General features: G+C 33.8%; 4 protein-coding genes and 1 long non-coding RNA gene across 10 annotated transcripts; 3 read left to right on the top strand and 2 right to left on the bottom strand.

Annotated features, from left to right (window-relative positions):
* Positions 1 to 822: 822 nt before the first annotated feature.
* Positions 823 to 5,070, top strand: Sec15 (exocyst complex component Sec15). 4 transcript variants are annotated; one of them, XR_013879166.1, is made up of 2 exons: positions 823 to 3,923; positions 4,071 to 5,070. XR_013879166.1 is itself a non-coding variant. In XM_080159249.1 (2 exons), exon 1 carries the CDS (start codon positions 1,227 to 1,229, stop codon positions 3,861 to 3,863), a length of 2,637 nt encoding a protein of 878 aa, XP_080015375.1. In that variant the 5' UTR covers positions 823 to 1,226; the 3' UTR covers positions 3,864 to 3,906; positions 4,071 to 5,070. The 4 variants fall into 4 exon arrangements, 2 of the variants coding, with proteins under 2 accessions (XP_080015375.1, XP_080015374.1); XR_013879165.1 differs by having other exon boundaries at positions 4,063 to 5,070; XM_080159249.1 differs by having other exon boundaries at positions 823 to 3,906.
* LOC145317963 (uncharacterized) lies at positions 4,559 to 7,417 on the bottom strand. The gene is made up of 2 exons (XR_013879167.1): positions 7,276 to 7,417; positions 4,559 to 6,270 (listed from the first exon to the last, which is right to left on the bottom strand). It is a non-coding gene; the product is annotated as an uncharacterized LOC145317963 (long non-coding RNA).
* Positions 5,070 to 6,276, top strand: LOC145317962 (ribonuclease kappa-like). The gene is made up of 3 exons (XM_080159252.1): positions 5,070 to 5,204; positions 5,537 to 5,688; positions 6,197 to 6,276. Exons 1-3 carry the CDS (start codon positions 5,070 to 5,072, stop codon positions 6,201 to 6,203), a joined length of 294 nt encoding a protein of 97 aa, XP_080015378.1. The 3' UTR covers positions 6,204 to 6,276.
* A 691-nt stretch (positions 7,418 to 8,108) lies between the features above and the next one.
* On the top strand, positions 8,109 to 13,206 carry LOC145317961 (nitric oxide synthase-interacting protein). 2 transcript variants are annotated; one of them, XM_080159250.1, is made up of 7 exons: positions 8,109 to 8,393; positions 8,526 to 8,903; positions 9,470 to 9,661; positions 10,383 to 10,535; positions 10,999 to 11,069; positions 12,399 to 12,477; positions 12,964 to 13,206. In XM_080159250.1, exons 2-7 carry the CDS (start codon positions 8,703 to 8,705, stop codon positions 13,141 to 13,143), a joined length of 876 nt encoding a protein of 291 aa, XP_080015376.1. In that variant the 5' UTR covers positions 8,109 to 8,393; positions 8,526 to 8,702; the 3' UTR covers positions 13,144 to 13,206. The 2 variants fall into 2 exon arrangements, with proteins under 2 accessions (XP_080015376.1, XP_080015377.1); XM_080159251.1 differs by having other exon boundaries at positions 8,161 to 8,393; positions 8,560 to 8,903.
* Positions 13,207 to 14,274: 1,068 nt separating this feature from the next.
* On the bottom strand, positions 14,275 to 21,968 carry LOC145316287 (solute carrier family 49 member A3-like). Of its 2 annotated transcripts, XM_080156713.1 has the most exons (9): positions 21,804 to 21,964; positions 20,989 to 21,104; positions 19,652 to 20,281; positions 18,944 to 19,072; positions 17,675 to 17,754; positions 16,978 to 17,192; positions 16,410 to 16,511; positions 14,913 to 15,157; positions 14,275 to 14,489 (listed from the first exon to the last, which is right to left on the bottom strand). In XM_080156713.1, exons 2-9 carry the CDS (start codon positions 21,051 to 21,053, stop codon positions 14,372 to 14,374), a joined length of 1,584 nt encoding a protein of 527 aa, XP_080012839.1. In that variant the 5' UTR covers positions 21,054 to 21,104; positions 21,804 to 21,964; the 3' UTR covers positions 14,275 to 14,371. The 2 variants fall into 2 exon arrangements, with proteins under 2 accessions (XP_080012839.1, XP_080012840.1); XM_080156714.1 differs by lacking the exon at positions 14,275 to 14,489 and having other exon boundaries at positions 14,909 to 15,157; positions 21,804 to 21,968.
* Between the last annotated feature and the right edge of the window lie 584 nt (positions 21,969 to 22,552).

Below are 22,552 nucleotides of genomic sequence, written 5' to 3'. Positions count from 1 at the left end.
CTATTATAGCTACCCAACGTTTAATTTGAAGAAAAACTAGAAGGTATACATTTTTGGGGCGATTTCTCTTGGTACCTTCTCCTGAAATAGTTAAATCTTCTGAACCTATAAGAAGCTTCCCTGTAAAGGTTTACTGGATAGTGAGATCCTTCGGTACACATAGACAGATTAACATTTATTCTTTGGACTTGTCAAGAGGCTCTATATTCTATGAAAAGGGAATAAAAATATTCTTAAACCAGCCCAAAACTTAGAAATTGGATAAACTACAGCCATCCCTGGAGCTTTGACACTTCTCTGAAATAAAGAATTCAATCAGTTCAGTAATAGGAAAGATCTTAAAGGACAAACAAACAAAAAGACTGCAATCTAAATAAAATAACCCCCCCCCCCCTATTGATGCTTTCCCAAATTAGAAAAACTTAATTGATTTGTAGTCATCGAGATCTTACTGGACAGACAAAAATAGATTGCCTCTTCACTTCAGTTAGCACGTACCCTTGGTACAGACAATTACATCTTGTTGCTTTTATTTGGGAAATTAATATGAAAAATATCTCTAATAACTTGCATATAAAAGTAAAAAACATTTTTCGGCTATTTAATAATATATTTTAGAGAAAATAATTTAGAAAGTGCCTTAACTAAATATGTTATCAAAATTCACAGCTATGTGCGAATTTTAATATGTATCCATTAGTCTTGAAGCTGACAGAAGATAATTAATCATCATAATGATAGGTTGCGTGATAATTTATTCAGTAAATAAAATTACGTGGCATTCTTGTAGGTTGATGCGCTTATCTTGTGACTTAGCTTAGGATTTGTTAACATTGTAAATAAAAAAGTAATATACTAGTTACATCTTTAAGTTTTATTATTATTTTCTATAAAATAGATGTTTTTCTTAATTTTATTAAAGATATACTAATAAATACTTTTCAATAAATTGACCTATTTATTAATATTTTATATTTTTCCCCTTAAATTATTTTGTGAATGTTTTCAATTTATTTTAACAATCTTTATTTTTCATCATATTGTTATAAAATATATGTTTTTTAACCTAGCAAGAACATAAATATATCTGTATATTTAGTTTTGTTTTTCTCTGTGTAATTAAAGTCATAAATCTGGTTTTTAAAATGTTTTTATTTATGAGAATTTGATTTATTTTCAGACTAATGTTAATTCTAATGTTACAATTGTGATACGTTTGACCTATAATGGAATATGATGATGATAAGAATCCATTCGCTGACTCTGATGCGTCTGAAACTAAAAATCCTTTCGATGAAACTCCTCCCAATCCTTTTGACGAAAGGGAAAGTGATTCCATAGGTCAGGCAGATGTGCTGGCCAGTGCAGGTAAAGGAAGAAACGAAGCACTTGATGTGTTAAACCCAAAGCTGACCGTCTTGTCAGAGCCCAAGCCACCAGACAGACCGAAACCAAGATTTAAATTTAAGACAGCGGCCAGCATTGTGCGCGAACTTGTGCCTGCAGAAGGTTCTATCGCCCAGCACCACGAGCTCTTCCTGCAGGAGATAGAGGCTGTTGATGAATACTGGGGGCCAACATTCCGTGGCGTGTATGAGACAGGCGAACACGAACAGTTTCTTGAACGTTTGGATGAAAGAATTAAAAAGTATGACAGAGAAATTGAACGGATGTGCAGTCATCATTATCAGGGTTTCATTGACAGCGTACACGATCTATTGCGAGTTGGTAAGGATGCCAGTAACTTGAAACAGGAGGTGGTCAAAATTGACAAGGAGGTTCGTAGTAGCTGCACAAAGGTGATCCAAGCATCAGAGAAGTTAGTTAAAGCTCGCACAGTTGAATCAAATATAGCCCAAACTATCACAGCTTTATCTGCATGTCTTCCAGTACTTCAAATGTTCTCTAAATTATTAAAACAGCTTAAAGAGAAGAAATATCATCCAGCTTTAAAATCCCTAGAACAGCTAGAACACAATCATCTGCCTAAAGTTGCAAACTACAGATTCTCACGCCAGATGAGAGATCAAATTCCCAAGCTTCGTGACTCACTCAAAGAGGCTTCTATGACGGATTTAAAAGACTTTCTTGAGAATATTCGAAAATATTCGCCGAAAATGGGGGAAATTGCAATGCGACAAACGGCAGAAATGCTTGAGATGGACTTCACAGCAGCGCTATCCTCGCCGCGCCACCCCCGCCAACCTCAGCCAAATCCGTTTACAGGCGAAATAGATTACGAGGCGATGTCAGAGAGTATGTACAATACGGAAGAAGATTTGAGTGCTGCAGATTTAGTCGACTTTTCACCAGTTTATCGTTGTCTTCACATATACACAGTGTTGGGAGAGAGAGATATATATGAAAGATATTACAGAAAACAAAGAGCGCAACAGTGCACACTAACATTGCAACCCCCAACTAACATGCACGAAGAAATTGACGGTTACCGAACATTCTTCCATGGTATTGTTGGATTTTTCGTATGTGAGGATCATATATTAAACACTGGAGGTGGTTTAGTCAGCAGAGAATATCTAGAAGAAGTTTGGTCAGGTGCACTGTCTAAAATTATTGGGACTCTAAGGAATCACTCAGCTTACTGCACAGACGCAGCCCTCATGCTGAAGATCAAGAACTTGATGATGCTGTTCGCGAGCACCTTGCAGAGTTACGGGTACCATGTGGACAAATTATACGAACTTTTACAGGAACTTAAAGATCATTACAATGAAGTTCTAATGCAGCGTTGGGTGTCAAGGTTTAGAGATATTTTCGAAGAAGACAACTATCATCCAATTCAAGTGGCCACCATAGTTGAATATAACCAAGTCAGCACAACATTCCCGCTTCATTCCCCTAGTATGGAATTCCAGCCATTCCCCAAACAGTTTCCATTCTCAGCCATGGTGCCCAGAGTTTATGTTGAAGTGAAAGAATTTATCATTTCCTGTTTAGAGTTTTCTCGTGATCTGCAGCTACCACAGACAGAGCTGGATGAAACTGTTCGTAAGTCGACAAACCTTCTACTTACGCGTACCCTGTCCGGCTGTCTGTCATCTCTTATCCGTAAACCTGGCCTGAGCTTGCTTCAGCTCATACAAATTGTGATTAACACTGTTCACCTGGAGGAAACGAATATCTACCTGGAAAATTATATTTCTGAAGTGACTGAGATAGAAGATATGAACCAGGCTGCCAGACTGCAGGCAAGATCTATGTTTAAGGACATCCGGGCGGAAGCAGAAGAGCACATATACAAGAAGCTTGTATCCAAGATGAGCGAATTTATAGATTTGGCCAATTATGATTGGACTCTCAATGAACCTCTTGGTACTGCATCATCGTGGCTGATAGATCTCATAGCCTTCCTGAGGACTGTATTTGCATCTTTCACCAACTTACCAACTCGTGTCGCCCAGGTGTGTTGTCTAGCTGCGTGTCAGCACCTCGCCAAATCCATGATGGCCATGCTGTCGGATGAGAATGTCAAGGTTGTCACAAACGGCGCCCTCAGCCAACTAGATCTTGATCTTTGTCAATGCGAAACTTTTGCAGTCAGCGAACCTGTGCCGGGCCTTGAGGAAGGCCTGCTAACTATGTGTTTTCTGGATCTTAGACAGCTGTTGGACTTGTTTCTAACCTGGGATTGGACAACGTATTTTGCCGACTTTGGCAAGACTGACAAGAGCAAGTATCAGAGAGTTCAACCGGCCACGGCTCTGCTTATACTTGACAAGTTGCGAGAGGCGGATAAGAAGTCAGTGTTTAGTCTGAATAAGAAGGACAGAGACAAGGCCAAGTTATTGGAGGTAGTTACAAAGCAGCTGAGAGGATTAGTTCAGCAAACTTCATCAACATAGACATCAGATAATATTAGTTTGTTTTTACATTTATGAAAACTTTGTTGTTCAAATAAATATGTAAGTATTTAATTTTAAAGTTTTTATCTGTCTTAAGTTGATTGTAAATAGATAAATTAGTCCCCAATTAAATACTATTTTTCTTGTTTTATTTGTTTTAAAAAATACCTACATATTTATTTTTGTTAATTTGACAAAGTTTTCAAGTTTGCTTAGAAGTAGTTTTATCTTTTATATTTTTATAACTTTGTCTCAAAATATATAAAATGAGTGATATATATTTTAGCCATTACCAGTTTGATTATTACAGTGATGAATTTAGATCAAAAGAAGTGCAGTTATTTTTATATTTATCAAAAAATTTATATTTGCATTTAACTAACTAACTTGTAGTGTAGTTACTAGATATGTACTAGAAAGAGAGCTTTAATGCTTGTTAATTTTTGCACTCCTAATAATATAAGTTTTCTATTATTGTTTTAGAATTTATTTCCATTTTTTTATATAATTTAGTTCATAGTAGAAAATCTTCAATTGAAGTTAAAATTTTTTATTTGGTTTTTTTATTGTTTTTTTCATTAAGAGTTTAGAATATTTTGATTGTCAAACAATATAAACCCTTTCTTAAAATTTGTTTTCTAAGATCGCGTTATTTCTATCATTCCCCCCTGTATTTTTATTATTACCTATTAAATTTTTTTTGTCACAAAATGGTTTAATTATGTTACGTAGTTTATAAGTTACTTTTCAGTATTATTTAAATTAATATTGATTCAAGTTGTAAAAAAACTACATGTGATCATTAAAAATTTAAAAAAAATGTGTAGTTGTAATTTACAAGAAATGAAAATCTTTCTTATCTAAAGATATTCTTTTATGACATTTAAAATTCTTTTCTTGAATATTAAATCATATTATAGAAAGCTAAAGTTGAATATTTAGGAATTAAACTGTTTATATATACTCGATAAAGAAAGTATGTTTAAAATAATTACAAAATTTAAAATTTTCCATTATATATCCTAAAGCAAGCAAATGTAAGTATTAATGATCTAAATATTTTATACGTAAAAAATCATCAATTTTTCATTTACATAGTATATCCACACAATTTACAAACTAGAAATACTCTGTAATATATACATTTAAAAACATAAATAATATGTTTGAATAACCAAAGTTATTTTTCCAACTCCAGAACTAAAAATGGCTTTGTGCGGACCCAAGTTATCATTGTGCTGCACTGTGCTGAGCGCCTGGGGAATCATTCAGCTGCTGCTCATGGGAGTCTTCTTCTATGTCAGAGCTGTCGCTCTGGTAGAGGATATTTATCTAGAAGAGGTAATTATTTTGCCCTAAGATGCTAGGACTGACCGTTTATATGAAAGCTGTTTTGGCGCTAGCCTTAAGATGTTTGTCACAAAAAAATTTTAATAAAGCGAAAATGAGGTTCATGTCTTTTGAAACATAACCTACAGACAGACTGTAAATCAATGCTAGATGCGCTTGTGCATATGTCATTGGAAAGGTTTTAGCTCTCTATCTTCAATAGCAGCCAAGAATTCACATTTCCCCTATAGGGGTATGGACTGAATGATGACGGACGGACAGACAAGTTAATTTTAGAGTTGCGCGCTAAACTTTATCTCACCTTTACAACTTTATGTTTTTAGGAGAAATACACAAGCATCAATGCACTAAACAAGGACATGGAGAATGGTTACCAGCAGAACGCGTACAACTGTTGGATAGCTGCCTTGCTGTACCTCGTCACTCTGTGTATATCCATCCAACAGTTCTGGATGAATAACAAGAGTACATACAGGTCAAAACAAAAACTTATAATTCTTCCCATTTAAGTTTACAGTATGTAGACTAAATGTTGTCTTCTTTTAAAGTACTGGTTGAGCACTAATAACCCCTTAGTTTAGAGATAAAATCAAAATAGTAGTGTGGGGGGTAGTTTTTTTTCAAATACCTTACTCTTTTGGGAGACTCTAACCCTGCAGTGCCAACCATTACTCATTATTACATAACCTGATCTAAAGTAATAATCCAGCATATGAACCCCTCCCCCCCTAATTTATAATTTATTCCAAAATAAGGAGGATGGGGCTGGGTTTCAGTGCTTAAACAGGTACTTTTAGGGAAAGTGCCTACTAAACTTTATGATATTTGATGACAAAGAATCCAAATTAAAGTGTCTATATTAGTAAGTGATGTGAATCTTGTGGTGGTGAAAAAAAGAGGGGAAGTCAGTCTAATTTTAGGGGGGTATTGACACCCCTACAACAGATTCTAATATTCTAACTAACTTGTAATTTTTTTTTCAGAGTTTAAATGTTTGTTGATGAAGTTTGCAGTCTGCTCAACAACCCAATCCTCTCTGGTCCTGGTCTTGTTTAGCCTGTTCTAACGGTTCCATTGGAATTCAGTCCACACGGGATTCAACCCACGGAATTCAGCCCAGCGGGATTCAACCCAACGGTATTCAGCCCACACGGGATTCAACCCACGGGATTCAGCCCACCCGGAATTTAGCCCACATGGGACTCAACCCACGGAATTCAGTCCATACGGGACTCAACCCACGGAATTCAGTCCATACGGGACTCAACCCACGGAATTCAGTCCATATGGGACTCAACCCACGGAATTCAGTCCATACGGGACTCAACCAACGGAATTCAGTCCACATGGGATTCAACCCATTATATATCTAAAATTACCAGTTTGCAAAAATATTTTTTTTTTTAAATTTGAGAACTAAATTTTTAGAAAATTGAAAAAAAAAGTTTTAAGTTTATGTAAATTTTTTTTACTGTAGAAATTATTTTATAAAATATGCTTTATAAAAAAATTTGAGAAAAAAAAATTATTTTCTAAAAATTTATTTCTTAAATTTGAAAAAAAATATTTGTTTTTAAAACTGAGAATTCAGTCCACACGAAATTCAACCCAATATATATATGAAATTATCAGTTTTAAAAACAAATAATTTTTTTTTTCAAATTTAAGAAACAAATTTTTAGAAAATAATTCTTTTTTCTCAAATTTTTTTATAAAGCATATTTTATAAAATAATTTCTAAAAATAAAAAAAATTTACATAAACTTTTTAAAAAAAAATTCTAAAAATTTTGTTCTCTTTAACAAAAAAATATTTTTTTTCAAACTGGTAATTTTACATATATAATGGGTTGAATCCCGTGTGGACTGAATTCCGTGGGTTGAGTCCCATATGGACTGAATTCCGTGGGTTGAGTCCCGTGTGGACTGAATACCGTGGGTTGAATCCCGTGTGGGCTGAATACCGTGGGTTGAATCCCGTGTGGGCTGAATACTGTTGGGTTGAATCCCGCTGGGCTGAATTCCATGGGTTGAATCCCGTGTGGGCTGAATTCCAATGGAACCTGTTCTAACAGTTTCACCTCTTCCAATTTCCATCTTTGTTGGTTGACCTGGCTGCCCTGAACTGAAACACAGCAGATACAAACTGAAATCCTGGGATCTTATTCACTTGATTATTTATATTAATAAAAAAAAGAGGCCAATATATAAAAATATTACTTTATATTTATCATTCATGCATATAAAGGGAACTAGAATCTTAAGCATTTTTGTAGATGATTTTAAAAAAATTTAATAAAAAATTTAGGCAACAAAAAAAAAAATGAAAATATCCATTATATATCTTGTGATTAATATTTTAGGATTTATTAGTTAACTAGTCATTTTATTCCACGGTTTTCATATATTGGTGTTTGGAGATGAATCTGTTTTAGATTTAATCATTTTATTTATCAATTTTATTAAAAATAAATAGATTTAATAGTTTAGAATTAATGTCAAAAGAAAATAATAGAGTATATCAGTTATAAAACCTTTAAAATGCTTTTACACTTCAATCTTTTTATTTCAAAAAAATCTTATTTTGCCTTTTTGATTTTAGATAAACTTAGTTTTAATTGTTGTTCGATTCCAATGTTAGTAATTCTATGACCTACCTACCTAGCCTTGGTTCAGGACAAACGCAGGAGTGACAAACGTCGGAGTGGACCAACGCAGGAGTGTCTAAAATATTAAGTTAATTACGTATTTCTATACAGGTTAGGTTAGGTGAAGACATGAATATACAAATAAGCCCCCCCGCAAAGGCTAGGCCTTGAAAAAACCTATGGTTTAAAATAGGTCACTATAGGTTAAGTGTCCACTTTGACGTTTGTCACTCCTGCGTTTGTCCTAGGACCCCTAGCCCCGGTAGATTATAATTTAATCTCTTAATATTGTCTTTGTAGATTTTAGTAATAAACTTGATGAGGGCTATAAATATTAATTAAACCCACTCTAGACTAGGAGTCATTATTATTATTATTATTATTATTGTAAACTTGTCTTAATATTTATGTAGTAGAACACCTTCCTTATTTTATTTATAAATGTTGATCATGTATTTTATGATTAATTAGATTGTATATTTTAATGTTCGCCTAATAAGTTTTGCTGTTGATAAATAGATTATTTTTAAATGGTAAAAAGATAGATTAAAATTTCATATTGTACTTTAATAATCTGCATTTTACGCAATAAAGAAATGTTTAAAATTATAATGATATTGCGTTTTTAATTACATTAAAAGTAAACACAATAAAAATAAATACAGATTATTAATTGAACATTTATTTACTGATTTACAGAACATGTCTTTATGATTTTGTGATACCTACCTATCTATTTTAAACAAAAAATTAAATAAACAAAACTTTGATTTGATTTGACGTGATTTTGTTGCATTTTATTGAAACTAATTACAGAGGTTGCAAACTAAAAGTGACTAAAAATGACTCGGCACGGGTTGAATGCTACCAACAGCGCAGTGTACAGCTACCATGAGAAGAAAAAGGACCAGAAGGCGGCCGGCTTCGGGGCTGAGAAGATTAGAATGAGCAAGGATGCCATCAAAGGTTTTGATTGTTGTTCCCTGACTCTGCAGCCAACCTCAAGACCTGTCATTACGCCGCAAGGATATATTTTTGATAAGGTACTATTTGCAAGTTGCTTTTTTGTATAAATGGTCTATAACCAAATTAACCTATCTTAGAACGAAGCAAGACAAATTGTTTAACCCTCCTTAACGCTTCCCAAATCTTAAAAAGCAACACAATTGACAAAAACAGCCAAACATTATGTCTTGAGGAATGTTTTTATCTACCTATCTTGTTTAGATAGATAGCATTGGTATATTTAGGATTAAAAATTAAAAACTTAACTTTTACAATAATGAACTGTGCATACTCTTAGTTAGCAGGATCACTAATTTTCATTTAAACGAACTTGAAACTATCTCTTAAAATAATCAAATAGAATTACCTATTAACATATATAAAAAAATTATTTTTTTCTCAGTATAGCTTAGAAAAAGTTTAATATTCGGTTCTCAGCCATACTGAAAAATTAAAAATATAGCATAGTAATAAAAACAATTTTCCACGAATATTAAAATAAAAATCATAACAAAACTGGTCTTAATCTAATAATTTTTCCTTCAAGTATCATCGGAAAGCTGTCTATAATACGATGCGATTAAAAACTATTCTCTCACTTCAGGAGGCAATTCTGAGTTTTATTCTCGAGAAGAAGAAGGAATATGAGAAGAAAATGAAGGAGTATGAGAAGCAGAAGGAGAGCGAGGTCGAGGAGATGAAGGACATGGCCGCTGCCGAGAAGGAACAGATGAAAAGAAAGTTTGAGCAGACAGAAAAGAGTATTGTAACAAAGAGGATTGGAGATAAGACTCAGGTTAGTTTGTTAGTAGAGAGGCTACGTGTCAAGATTTTTTTGTTGTTCACTCTTTCGTATTCCCCCTCTGTACTTTGAATTTTCTTAATTTTCCATCGATTTGAAAGGTTTTTAGCTATTTCATTTATACCTAGTTAATTTTCTTAATTTTCTATCGATTTAAAAGGTTTTTAGCCATTTCATTTATAGATTTGATGTTGATTTATTTAGGTATTTATTTTTATTTTTTGATATTTTTTAATTATATGAGGTTCATGTATATTTTTCTTAATTCCTGCTGTTTTAGATTTTTTTCGATGAAAGTACTTACTTTTTTAAAAATCCAAATACTTACCTATGCTTAACCTTTACGTTTATCTTTTAAAACTTCAAGTTAAAATGAAGACAGGGGTGTATATTCTACATGGGATCCCCTGCTCAGGGGGGGGGGGGGGGAATAAAAAATAGGTGGTTGGAGGGGAAAAAAATGTAAAAATTAAGAAAACTGAAAACATTTTTTCCATTCCCCCCCTTCTTGGTGAAAAAATGTGTGGTAGGAGGGATAAAATAAATAAAATATAGAGTTCTTTAAATATTTTTCCATTTTCCCCCTACTTGGTAAGAAAAAAACTAGGGGGGGGGGGGGAGAAAAATAAAAAATTTTGTAGCAGGGGAAAAAAAAAATCTTGTGCAGAATATACACCCCTGAATGAAGAAAAAAAAAGAGTTTTTTTTTGTTAAGGGTGAGACATCTGGTGTAAGTAATTTGACTGGAGATAAAAAGCGTCACATGCCATCCTTCTGGCTGCCAAGCTGTGGACCACAGGCCAAGAAAACGAAGGTTGAGAAGCCAGATAAGACAGTGTACTGCCCTATGTCCAGGAAACCAATAAAGGTAGCCTTTTTATAACTTTTTAAAATAAAAAATGCAAAGAAAAAAGGAACTAGGTTTAAAAAGGGATACAGAACTAAGAGTTTGCAAGTATAGATAATCTTCTAATCATAGTCTTGTGGAGAACGAAGGGATGTAAATGAACTAAATCGGCAGCGTCATCTCACTTTTTTGACATCGTATACGGTGGACTTTTTCGGTTTATACTATTTTACATTGTTAGGTACCTAACAAATGAAATAATTTTATTATTGTAATAGCGGTTGCGCCCCTGGCAATTAAATGTGTAAGAAAGGGGCAGAAAAATAGCCCAAAACCATATAGGTTAAATCTAAAGATAAAATAGCCAAGAACTATCTCGGTACTTGTGTAAAGGATCCCTAAAAATTAGAATTAATTCAGCTTAGTAGATATTAAAATCTTAATATTCAGACAAAAAATCTACCCCTTGATTATTATTTGATAGGTAAAAGATTTGGTGACAGTAAACTGGACCATAGCCAGGGACCCTGATGATAAAAAGAGTCTCATTGCTAGGTAGGTATACAAGAATAGTTATTTCTTTCATCGTATTATAAACCGCTTTCCGCGGATATAGAAATGTACAATTATAAGATTAAAACCTTCGGCACCTCGGGGCTAAAAAAAACTGGTTTTAATCTTATAATTGTACATTTCTATATTCGTAGAAAGCGGTTTATAATACGATGCTAGACATAGTTTTTTCGTATGGATGAGAACCGGTTCCTATCCACCGGATTCGAATGAATACGAGAAATAATAGATATAGAATACATGGATATTGTGAGATATTTTCGCATTAATTTGATGAAATATTGTCTAATATAATGAGCCGTCCCTTATGACTTTATCCCATCATCTCCATTGACCGTGGAGGAACGTATTGACCAAAACTAAGGACTATATTTTTAACCAAAATTCCCTTGATACATAATCCAAATATTCTATATGCATAGACCATTATTGGTATACTTTTTATGATTTTTAAAAGCGAAGCTTTTCTATAATTAGGGTCGGTCCGTCCGTACGTCCGTCCGTCCGTCCGTCCGTCCGTACGTCCGTCCGTCCGTAACGGATAGCTTTTTCCGTTAATTTAGGCATGTTAGAATTAACCTATCGATTTCAAATTTTGCATGGTGATTCCTTTAATAGTTAGGTACGATTTAGAAAGCGTAGCAACTCTATAATCATCACAAAAATGTCCGTACGTCCATTTTAAACATGTTGATTTTTTTACTTTTTTAACAACAAATTTTTTTGTGATCTAATCATCCGATTGATCTGATTTTTGGTATATTGATTCCTGGGACAACAAAGCATAATGTAATAAGCGAAGCAACTCTATAATCAAGTCCTAAAAATGTAAGTATGTCCATAAACATTATCCTGAATCAAGCAGTTTTTCAACAAATTTACTTACAATTTTGCTTTGACGCTTATACATATATATTATGATTATTCAGTTCTGACACTATACAAGTGTTAATGTCCGTTTGTCCTACCGTTTCAGTGCTTCGCTTTTATGGATGTTGTCATCCTTGTTATTATTAATTTATTTAGCACAAAGGTGTCACTGTTAATTAAAATGAATATTTATTCTTAACAATGCACTTTGTACATAATATTTACTTTCTTATACTTGTCATAAATGCTAGACTACTTGCAAAAGGATGCATTTTTAATTTTTATTCTCAATTTTAAGTGTCTAATGTTTCTCAGCATATTTTTAAAAAAATACTTTATTCAAGGACATGAAGATATATTTCGATTTTAGTCCATTTTGTCTCTTGTAGAAGTAAATCAGGCAATATTAGCTTTAAAAATTAATTACCTATGTTTTTTCAGGGAGGAAAGATATCAGTGTGCTGTAACAGGAGATGTTCTAAATAATGCCACACACTGTGCCGTTCTTAAACAAACAGGAATTTGGCGCATTTTTCATTTCTTAGTCTTTAGATTTGATGTGATTTTTATTTTCATATCCGCGTACAATCGACTAGAATATGTTAGTAAAAGACTTTAAATATTTTTGACAATATTGATTACAATAATCTGTAGGATGCAGTGGAAGTGCCATTTTTGTAACTAAATCTAAAACATGGGAACCACTCGACAACCCTCACCCCTCCCTGGCCGACTTTTTGATGCACTACTATGTTTAATGTAAAACTAACTACTTTGCATATATAAGAAGTTCAAAAATAATAGATTTATTACCTATTACTTGGAATTACATTAGATTATCATGTTTTCTAATAAAGTGAATTTTGAAGTGGGGTGTAATAATGACCCCCATCCCCTCCCCTTCTACTGGATTAACGAACTGACCAATAAATGACAGGGGAAATATTAACCAAAAATTGATCCACGTATATCCTACATCCATTGTAAAACTGCCTAAATATCAGGACACGTGGTAACAGTTGACTGTGTAAACAAGATTATAAAAAAAGACTGGCGCCACCCCCTCACAGGTCAATCACTCACAGAAAAGGATATAATCTACATTAAGCGTGGTTCTACAGGATTCAGCTCAGCAAATGAAGAATTAATGTCAGAAAGACACCGTCCATCCATAGCTATTGCGTAATTTGCATTTATTTTATACCTTGTAAACTGTATTACCTATTGTATAATTATATTGTTATGTTCACTTTTGTTTTTCGTTAATCCTTATACTAAAGTAACAGGATGTCTGTGTGTCTGTCTGTGTGTGTGTCTGTACCGAAGGATCTCGCTAACCGCTGAACCGATCGGGTTCTCCTTAACAGGGTAGCTTCTCATAAGTCCCGGGAAGGTTTATAACTATTTTGGTGGAGGGTACCACCACCCTCCCAAGAGAAATTTTAAAAAATCGATTTTTTAGGGGAGACTTCAACGTCAAATAAGGTGGTATCGTACATAAAAATTAACTTTAACAAACAAAAACATTTAAAGTGCCACTAGAGGCCTCTAGGGGCGTAGACGCTAGTAACATTATATTACAGTACATTTTTTTATTATTAAGAAACCTTAGTTACATTTAATTAGTAGGACACAGGGATCTAAAGAGATAAGACAATGGCCGATAGATTGATATGTATATCCAATGATGATACACAAAATACCTCTTCTGTAGATTACAATAAGATCTTGAAACATTTGTTTACTCAACTTAATAAACTAACCAATCAAATTTCAATATACGTCCTTAAAATTTTTAAGTCAACGAATAATAAAACGGTGTTATAAAACTTAGGGAACTAATGTAATAAGCAGTCCATTGTCCACCACCTTCCCGAGTAGGACATCTCTTTTGTTTACAACTGTCTGAACTTAAAGATCTCGTTAACTGCTAAATCGATTTGATTATTGCCTCAACGATGCTTCTTGTATGTCCATTTTGGAAAATTAGTCAAAGGAAAGTTTCAATGTCCTCCCACCCTACCCCTAACACAATTTTATAAAAAAAACAAATGAAGAGTTTTGTATTAATTTTTTTTTGGCAATACTTGAAATATGTAATTATCTTAAATGGCGACCAACTTATTATACCTAGACTTTTGATAAAATAATTTTACGCTTTTTTCAGAGATCGCCATGCCAAATTCGAGATCGATAGGTCAATTCTCACATGCCTAAATTAACGATAAGAGCTATCTTTTACGGATGGATGTACCGAACTTAAATCAAGAAAAGCCTTGCTTTTAAAATATGTATACTAAGAGACAAAAAAGCAAAAATTCATTAAACTTTTATTTACAACCTATTCATTCAGTGTACAAAATATTTAATATATAGCACAATTAAAATTCTGGTTACATATCAAAACTTTTATTTTAACATGTTATTAATCTTTTCCTGGGGGATTTAGCTTTAATCATGGTGAGTCCTCCAGGAAGTAATCTCTCTATGTCTACATCATCTGTGTCTAGAAGGTTCTGCAAGCTTTTGATCCTGAACAAAAAGTTAAATGTTAGTAGAATATATTTAGTAGTATCAGGGAGACAGGGGTCATTAAACTGCAATTATAATGGTACCCAAAGTATTATTAACTTATTCGATGCCTTAAAATTTTGCGGACTGTTAATTAATCTTGACCAGTGTTTTTCAAAATAGTAGTGTCTATATTTTTTTTAACAATAGTTTTGTACACTACTAGTTTGGAACCAACCAATTAATGTTAAATAAAAATACCCAAATTTGTAAACAGATGAATTATTTACGTGATTCTAAAACTCTGAGAATCAACCGAAATCAGGGTTTTGCTAAAGATGTGCGCGGAGAGCACCTAAAAATTCTGAATGCGCCCTTACAATTTTTTTGACACCACCCTAAGTCCTTCTGCTATGAAACAGGTTGATGCATATTTGTCATTACCTTTCAATATTAGCATTTGTTCTGCGTAGCTCTGTCTTAAAGAAGAATAGATAGATAAGCACCAAAATAATTAGGTACACCACAACAAACAATAGATACGTGGTGTAGTCCTTCGGCTCCAGCTTCCCCTCCATGTTGTGCGCAGCCCCAGAGGTGAACATGGTTGTGGCGGAGGTTGTACTGGACACTCCGGGAGTTTGTGACACGGAGTGGTGGTCGTGGCTCATTGAACAGGTCTCTATTCCCTAGTTCAACATTCATAATTATGCTTATTCAACCCCCCCCCCTATCCACTTTCAATTTAAAAAAAAAAACTTCGCACCCTTGTAGGAAAGGAAAACCCGTAAGTCATACAGTGGCGCCGCCTGGCTGGACTTTGGAAATATTTTTTGGCATATTTTGGGTATTTCTCTTTGGAGGGTGGGGTTACCCTCCCCCAAAATAGCAGTAAACATTCCCTGGACCAATGAGAAGCTACGCTGTAAAGGAGAACCATATTGGTTCAGCGGTTAGCGAGATCCTTTGATGCAGACATAGATCCTGTCACTCTATTATACGAATTATAGGATACTTTGTGCAAAGAGAATGTTGCTAAGCCACGTGTGTATTGTAAAAGCTATTAGTTCCTATTAATAATTATCTTACTTTGCAATTTTGTTATTTTCTAATGCATCATTGTATTGTAAATAAATATAAAAAAGATAAGTAACCTTGAAAAATATTAAAGTACTGTGTACAAAATTTAGAGTTTAGCAACTGTACTTTTTTAGAACTTAATAATTATCATATTTAGTTTAATAGTTAACCAATGATTTGATGTAGTAAAATTGATTTATTATTACTTGGATCTCACACCAGATTATCATGCCCTCTAATAAAGTGAAACTGGTTAAAATAGTTTGGAAGGATAAATAGATTTCAAGATAAATAAAATCTAGCAAAGATTAAACAACATTAACGATTGATATCTAGAAGTTTTAGAATTCAATAGTCTTTAAAAGTCTGAACAAAGATTCTATGTAAATGTCACAAAATTAATATAAATGCTATAATGGAAATATTAAATTTGATTTAATTTTCGAGATGCTTCGCTGTTAAAATTTTACAGTATAAGAAATCAAAATTAAATCTATAATACAAAGTAGAACGATGTCTGTCTGTTTGTTTGTCTGTCTGTCTGTTTGTAGCGAAGAATCTCGCTAACCGATTAACCGATCGGGTTCTCCTTAACAGGGTAGCTTCTCATAGGTCCTGGGAAGGTTTATAACTATTTTCTTGGGGGGTGGGACACCCCTAACCCCCAAAAAAATGAAAATACCCCCCCCCAAATTTTTTTTAAAAATTTTCTTTAAAATCTAAAACACGAAAAATTAGTTTGATAAAACCTCTTGGGAAAAGCCCCTAGAGGCTAGGGGCGAAGCCGCTAGTATTATAAATAGGAAGAATTGCAGCACTCTGAAGGAGTTTTCTAGATATTATAATATGAATGTGTCCTGCCTCCAGATGTGGAGGAAGAGTGCTCCCCAACCAGGTCTCCGTCATCATCATCATAACTCCCTGGATGGACGACGAGAAGAAGATAAAGCATGTCACCGTCGCCTATAATTAAAAATTTAAAGGAAGTTTCCTTTTAGGGCATAGAAACACCTCCTTATTTCGAAATAAGTTAAAAATAAGATGGAGAGTTTTAGTTTGTTTGTCAATTTCTTAAATAAAGTTTAAAACCACCATAGAATCAGTAAATGGATATATTCCATTAGAAGTAAAACCTCTTTAGTTCAGCGGTTACCGAGATCACAAGCTTCAGACAGACAGAATACATTTCACTACTTTGTATTACAGATTAGCACTACTGCAATTGATTTATTAATACTTGGACCTTACACCAGATCATCATGTACTCTAATAAAGTGAAACTTGTAGCTGGCTAAAATAAGATCACCCATCCACACACTACCCTCCTACTGGATGAACCAATAAATGATGTGTCTGTTAGCAACCTAAATTTACGGCTATTTTTCCCCTGTCATAATATCCACGTATATCCTACAATCCATTTTGTTACCTGATCAGAGGGGAATGTTGCCTCTACAGTTAGCTCCAGAGCCAGAGGGAATACTCCGAGAGCGAAGATGCCCAGAGGTATGCTGGCAGCAATGATGTACTCCGACATGTCAGGCATCAACAAGAGGTAGGACATCACAAGGATGCACGTGATGGAACCAAAACAACAAATTTTGGTTATTTCAACCATTCTTCCGGTTTTCTCGGCTGCAATGCCTAGAAAAAATGTAAATATTGGAGACACCCTACCATATCGTAGAAGATTGTTCCAAGGAACAAGTAGAACAGGATTCACTAAAATAAATTTACTTTTAGCCTTTAAAAAACATTTTGTCTTCTTTTATAACAGCATGTTATGGTACAATAAACTTCAGAAAATATCTATTTTCTCATAGCTAATCAATTTTAATTATCTGACTATATAAGTGGAAGGCAAAATAGTTCGTATATCTATAACTAGAGACTGCGAGTGCGCTACTAGCATATAGGAGGCTAAAATAGCCTATTCCATCCAAAAACTAAAACCTGAAATGAAATGGCTTTAAACCTTTCTGTGAACTATATGGAGTTTCCCTAAAATTAAGAACTCATTAGGTTCTGTGGTTGCTGGTAAGCAAAAAAACAAAAACCTTTACTCTCTTTAAGCCATTTAGTATGTTTAAATTGAAGTTGTCTAATCTGTATTAACATTATCTTACCAAGAACAATTGTGCCCACAGCACCAGAGAGAATAACAAGTGAGCAGCACATACCAGCAAGCTCGTCACTGTAACCAACACTAAAAAATGGACATAGAATGTACAGTGGATATTATGGCAGGAGAAAAATTTTCGTCAATTTAGTTATTTTAGCCAGGTTAACTTTATCACTTTCGTACTTTTTATTTTCTTTATTAAAATTTATCACAATTTTCTTTTTCCTGATAATATTCAATATTTTTACAAAACCTTTTATCGTAATCTTTGTGTCCAGCCATTCTAGAGATCCCTCTAGACATATTTATTTGTGAGGTTGTTATTTTTTTCTCGATCTTCTGCAGTTCACGATAAAATGTTGCTGGTAACAATCTCCAAAAATCTATGAACTTTTAAGGCTGATGTAATTAAGATGATCGTTACCAGGAATATTTCACAGTGAACTGCTGTAGATCCTTTTGGAGATTAAGGCTTGCTGTGGCATGCACCGATTGTTACTGCGGCTGGGGCTAATCAGATGGCTTATATAAACCCCGCAGCTGATATTTAAGAGTCTACAAAGGCGCGACTGACGGTTAGGATCATTTTTTAATCCCTCTCCTCTCGCACAAAAAATGTATTAATCGTTTTTCCAGTATGGCTTCTATACCGACAAATATCCGCTGGGATAGAACCAGTTCCCAGCCATATTGAAAAATCTTGTATAGCACCGTGTTTAAGACAATTTACCGCGAATGATAAGATAAAAACCATAAAATTAAGACCATTTTTGTTATCCCGGTCATTCGGCCCCTCGTGGCTAACAAAACTTGTTTTACACTTTTTCAATATTCGTAGAAAGCTGTCTATAATACGATGCGATAATAGTTATTTCTCGCATCGTATTATAAACGGCTTTCCGCGGATATATAATAATAGATAATGTACAATAATAAGATTATGCCGAAGGCACCGGCTAAAAAAAAGAACACAGTAATAGTGTCTGACTGATTATGACGTAACAAAAAAAATAGCCAATGAGAGGCTACTATAAATTTTACCATTGGTCAATAACGGCCTCTCATTGGCTAATTTTTTTTGTTACTTCATAATCAGTCAGACACTATTACTGTGTTCTAAAAAAAACTGGTTTCAATCTTATGACTGTACATTTTTATATTCGTAGAAAGCTGGATATAATACGATGCTAGACATAATTTTTTCGTATGGATGAGAACCGGTTCCTATCCACCGGATTCGAGTGAATACGAGACAAAACTATTAAAAATGTACCTGCACATAATCTGTTCCATTTTTGTAGCTAGACAAGAAATAAATGACATGGCCCCGCCAAGAAAGAAGAAAATGATCACAAATGCTCTGTTGGTAAACACCTCCTTCAGAGTGCTCAAATATGGTAACCTTCATAATATAAAAATATTAATAAAGTACTTTTTTGTACTGAAAGATGTCGTTAACTTACTGCATGAAGTCATATAACTCTCCTAAACGTAAAGCTTATTAGACCGAACCGAAATTTATTCGATCTATTTTGGATGACAAGACGAGACTTGATTTTTCCTATAAAACCGTCAAAAATAACCACTGTAGACACATATGAGTGGAATACATACATAATTATTCATAGAGTATACTCGCTACTAAAACTTGGCCTCGGATAGCCTTAAAAACGGGATACACAACGAGATCTTGTTTTAGTTTATCGCTGAACCAAATCTTGCTTAATGCTGCGCATGATTATATAGTCATACCAGTCATACATCTTTCAGACAACCAACCCTTTTATAGCACTACCATTGGCTTAGAATTGCTAACTGTCGATGATAATGAGTTGTGCCTGACATTGCAGCAGTGGGAACCATTTTTACTTCTTCAGTTATGGCGGGTTGTAGCAAAGATTGGAACCTATCAACTCCGCGACGACGAGCGGATGCGCTAAGTGTTGAGCTACGGCCGCGGGTTTTTGGTATTCAAACTTACTTTCTTGAGATGCAGGCCACACTTGACTTGCTAGGTGGTGTGGGCGGAGTGTCAGAGTTGATTTTCCATACTCCCAACACAGCACCAAAAAATGCGGGTACAAAAAACACTGTGTTCATCATGGGTATGTCCTCCGGCCCCTTAACAATCCACGGGGTTATGCCCTGGCCTATAACAATGCCGAGTGGATAGCTCATGCCCAGAACAGTTGTGGCCATAGTGCGCTGGTTATCCGCGAACCAGTGCTGAGAAATCTTTGTTGGAACACAGGAAATGAACGGACAGGCTATGCCAGTCAAGGCTTGACCGACCAGTGCCGACCAAAACTGTACTTCAATTGGTATGTACTGGTTAATGCCGTAAAATGTGCTAATACAGCATAAAAATCCGCCAATGCCGGTGAGGTATGAGCCGATGCGAAGGCCAAACTTGAGACCCTTGGCCTCCACGAAGTATGTGGCAAGGAGGCAGGTGGGGACACCTGCTGCATAGCTCACTGTCGGGATCATGTCAAGCATGTCCCCGGTTACAGCGTAGTAAGCTGCGGCCTTTTTAGCGACAGCCGGGAATGCTATCCAGTGAGCATAGTTGGCAAGATTCAACAGGATTACTGATCCAAGTAACCACCATCTGTAAATTTATAGTTTGCTGTTTTTGTTTTACTTATAGATATAATATGAAAAAAATTATATGAACCTAAAAAGATAATTTGACTTACAGATACTTTATTATTTTTAATGAGTTGATTTATACCCTTATTTTATATATTTACACAAAAACATATTAAAACCTAGAAAATGTAATAAAATTTATATTATTCTTAATCATTCTAAAAAAGTAACAATTTAGACGTATGTACAACAAGACCAAGGTTGTCAATAGGAGGGAGGATGGGGAATGGTAATAGGGTTAATATAAAAAAATAATAAACAAGAATAGTTATTTCTTTCATCGTATATTATAAACGGCTTTCCACGTTTATAATACGATGCTAGACATAGTTTTTTCGTATTGATGAGAACCGGTTCCTATCCACCGGATTCGAATGAATACGAGAATAGTTATTTCTCGCATCGTATCATAAACGGCTTTCCACGGATATAGAATGTACAATTATGAGATTAAAACCAGTTTTTTAGCCCCCAGGTGCCGAAGGCACGGACTAAAAAAACTGGTTTTAATCTTATGATTGTACATTTTTATATTCGTAGAAAGCTGGATATAATACGATGCTAGACATAGTTTTTTCGTATGGATGAGAACCGGTTCCTATCCACCGGATTCGAATAAATACGAGAAAAATTATTATAGTGGTTTTGAAAAGGCGCAAATTATACCTTTCTGGATAAACTTTGTAGATAACTTGTTTCTTGATAACTTTGTGTTGGTCGGGGATCACCATTGTTTTTAAATATTTTTTTATGTCTTTTGATATAATTATTTGGACAACCTTGTAATATTTTGCATCATTAATTTTTGTTATTTTATTAAATCCGTTCTTTTATATGTTGGGTTTAAACTATTCTTAATTGCAGTAAAAACAAGGATGAAAACATCCATAAAAGCATAGCTCTAAAATCCGAAGGAAGGACAAACGAACAATAACTCTTGTAGAGTGTCAGAACTTAATTTGAACATTAATTTGTAAGTCTAAACAAAATTGACCTTAAATTTGTTGCAAAATTGCGTCAATAGAGGATACTGTAAAAGGGCATACTTTCATTGTTAGTATTTGATTATGGAGATGTCTCGCTTTTGATATTGAACATTGTTGTTCTAGGAATTTTCCATTGTAGAAAAGCTTCACTAAAAAAAAACTATATATTTGTAAGAAGTATCGGTCTCATGGCCGGTTGATGAGATATTTTAGACACAAGCAAATCCTGCTACTTTCAAAATAAAAGATTATATTTAGTTTTGAAACTGTGAAAAAGGCATAAAATATGGAAAATGTCAGTTTTTTAAAGGGATTTTTATATTTAATTTATAACACAAATTAAATAATTTTGGAAATGAAATTGGTATTACAATTTTAAATCAAATGAATCAAATAAAATTATTCTTCCTTCAAAAAAATTATGTCGTAAATAAAATTCTTTGTCTGGGCTTTATCATATTGAATTTTCAAAGTTATAGATGCAAAATATTCCTTTTTGGTTTCACTGACTATTATTTTTTCTATATTGTTCTACCTATATTTATATAAAATAATTCGTTTTTACATCGTTATTTTCACAAAAGCACTGTTTATTTTGTATAATACAACGTGAAGTCCACCTATAGGATACTGCTTAATAACTAGCAAATTTGGCGAGATAAGGTTTTTTTTTCATGAACTGTTTAAAGTAAATAATATTGGGGAGATGAAAAAGAAATAAACTGTTTGCATAATTATTTTAGTTATCAATAACATTTGACAGGTTTCTAACTTTAAATATGGGTCACTTAATTTAATTTTTTTAAGCAAATTGGATATTAGAAGACAAAAAATGATTTTTTTTGTAATTTTATCATTTTTCAAACATTTAGTTACAAATTGAATATATTTTGATTGTTCAAACACAGTTTTCCTTTAATTTATTTTTTAATATTTTTTGGTAGAGTTTTGTACTTAATATTAATGTTTTTCCAAAGGTTATTGTTTCTTTATTTATAGATTATGTAATAGAACTTATCAATAATGAATTGTGCGCATACTTTAGAGATAAGTTTAGTATATAGGAACAAAGTACAATTAGTTTTATAGCTTTATTTTATGTTTCACTTGACAATAAATAGTTCATAACCATTTAGAAGAAAACCATGATATAATATCTTACGAAGACCTATAGAAACTGAATATTATAAGATTTTTACACGTTAAGTTAGGAAATTTAAACTAAGGCTAGGCAGCCGCGCGTC

This window comes from Acartia tonsa, chromosome 4 (assembly GCF_053477335.1).
Source record: "Acartia tonsa isolate MP-2025a chromosome 4, ASM5347733v1, whole genome shotgun sequence".
Classification (NCBI taxonomy): Eukaryota; Metazoa; Arthropoda; class Copepoda; order Calanoida; family Acartiidae; genus Acartia; species Acartia tonsa.
This window is presented reverse-complemented; position numbering and strand designations above follow the sequence as displayed.

Bases quoted from the DNA above. Each gene is read 5' to 3' on its own strand.
- Sec15 (XM_080159249.1), top strand. From the start codon at position 1,227: ATGGAATATGATGATGATAAGAATCCATTCGCTGACTCTGATGCGTCT.
- LOC145317962 (XM_080159252.1), top strand. From the start codon at position 5,070: ATGGCTTTGTGCGGACCCAAGTTATCATTGTGCTGCACTGTGCTGAGC. The intron at 5,205-5,536 runs GTAATTATTTTG...TTATGTTTTTAG, and splicing joins AGGATATTTATCTAGAAGAG to GAGAAATACACAAGCATCAA.
- LOC145317961 (XM_080159250.1), top strand. From the start codon at position 8,703: ATGACTCGGCACGGGTTGAATGCTACCAACAGCGCAGTGTACAGCTAC. The intron at 9,662-10,382 runs GTTAGTTTGTTA...TTTTTTGTTAAG, and splicing joins GGATTGGAGATAAGACTCAG to GGTGAGACATCTGGTGTAAG. The intron at 11,070-12,398 runs GTAGGTATACAA...ATGTTTTTTCAG, and splicing joins AAAAAGAGTCTCATTGCTAG to GGAGGAAAGATATCAGTGTG.
- LOC145316287 (XM_080156713.1), bottom strand. From the start codon at position 21,053: ATGGTGATCCCCGACCAACACAAAGTTATCAAGAAACAAGTTATCTAC. The intron at 17,193-17,674 runs GTAAGATAATGT...CATTTTTTCTAG, and splicing joins TGTGGGCACAATTGTTCTTG to GCATTGCAGCCGAGAAAACC. The intron at 15,158-16,409 runs GCAGGACACATT...ATGTTGAACTAG, and splicing joins CTCTTCCTCCACATCTGGAG to GGAATAGAGACCTGTTCAAT.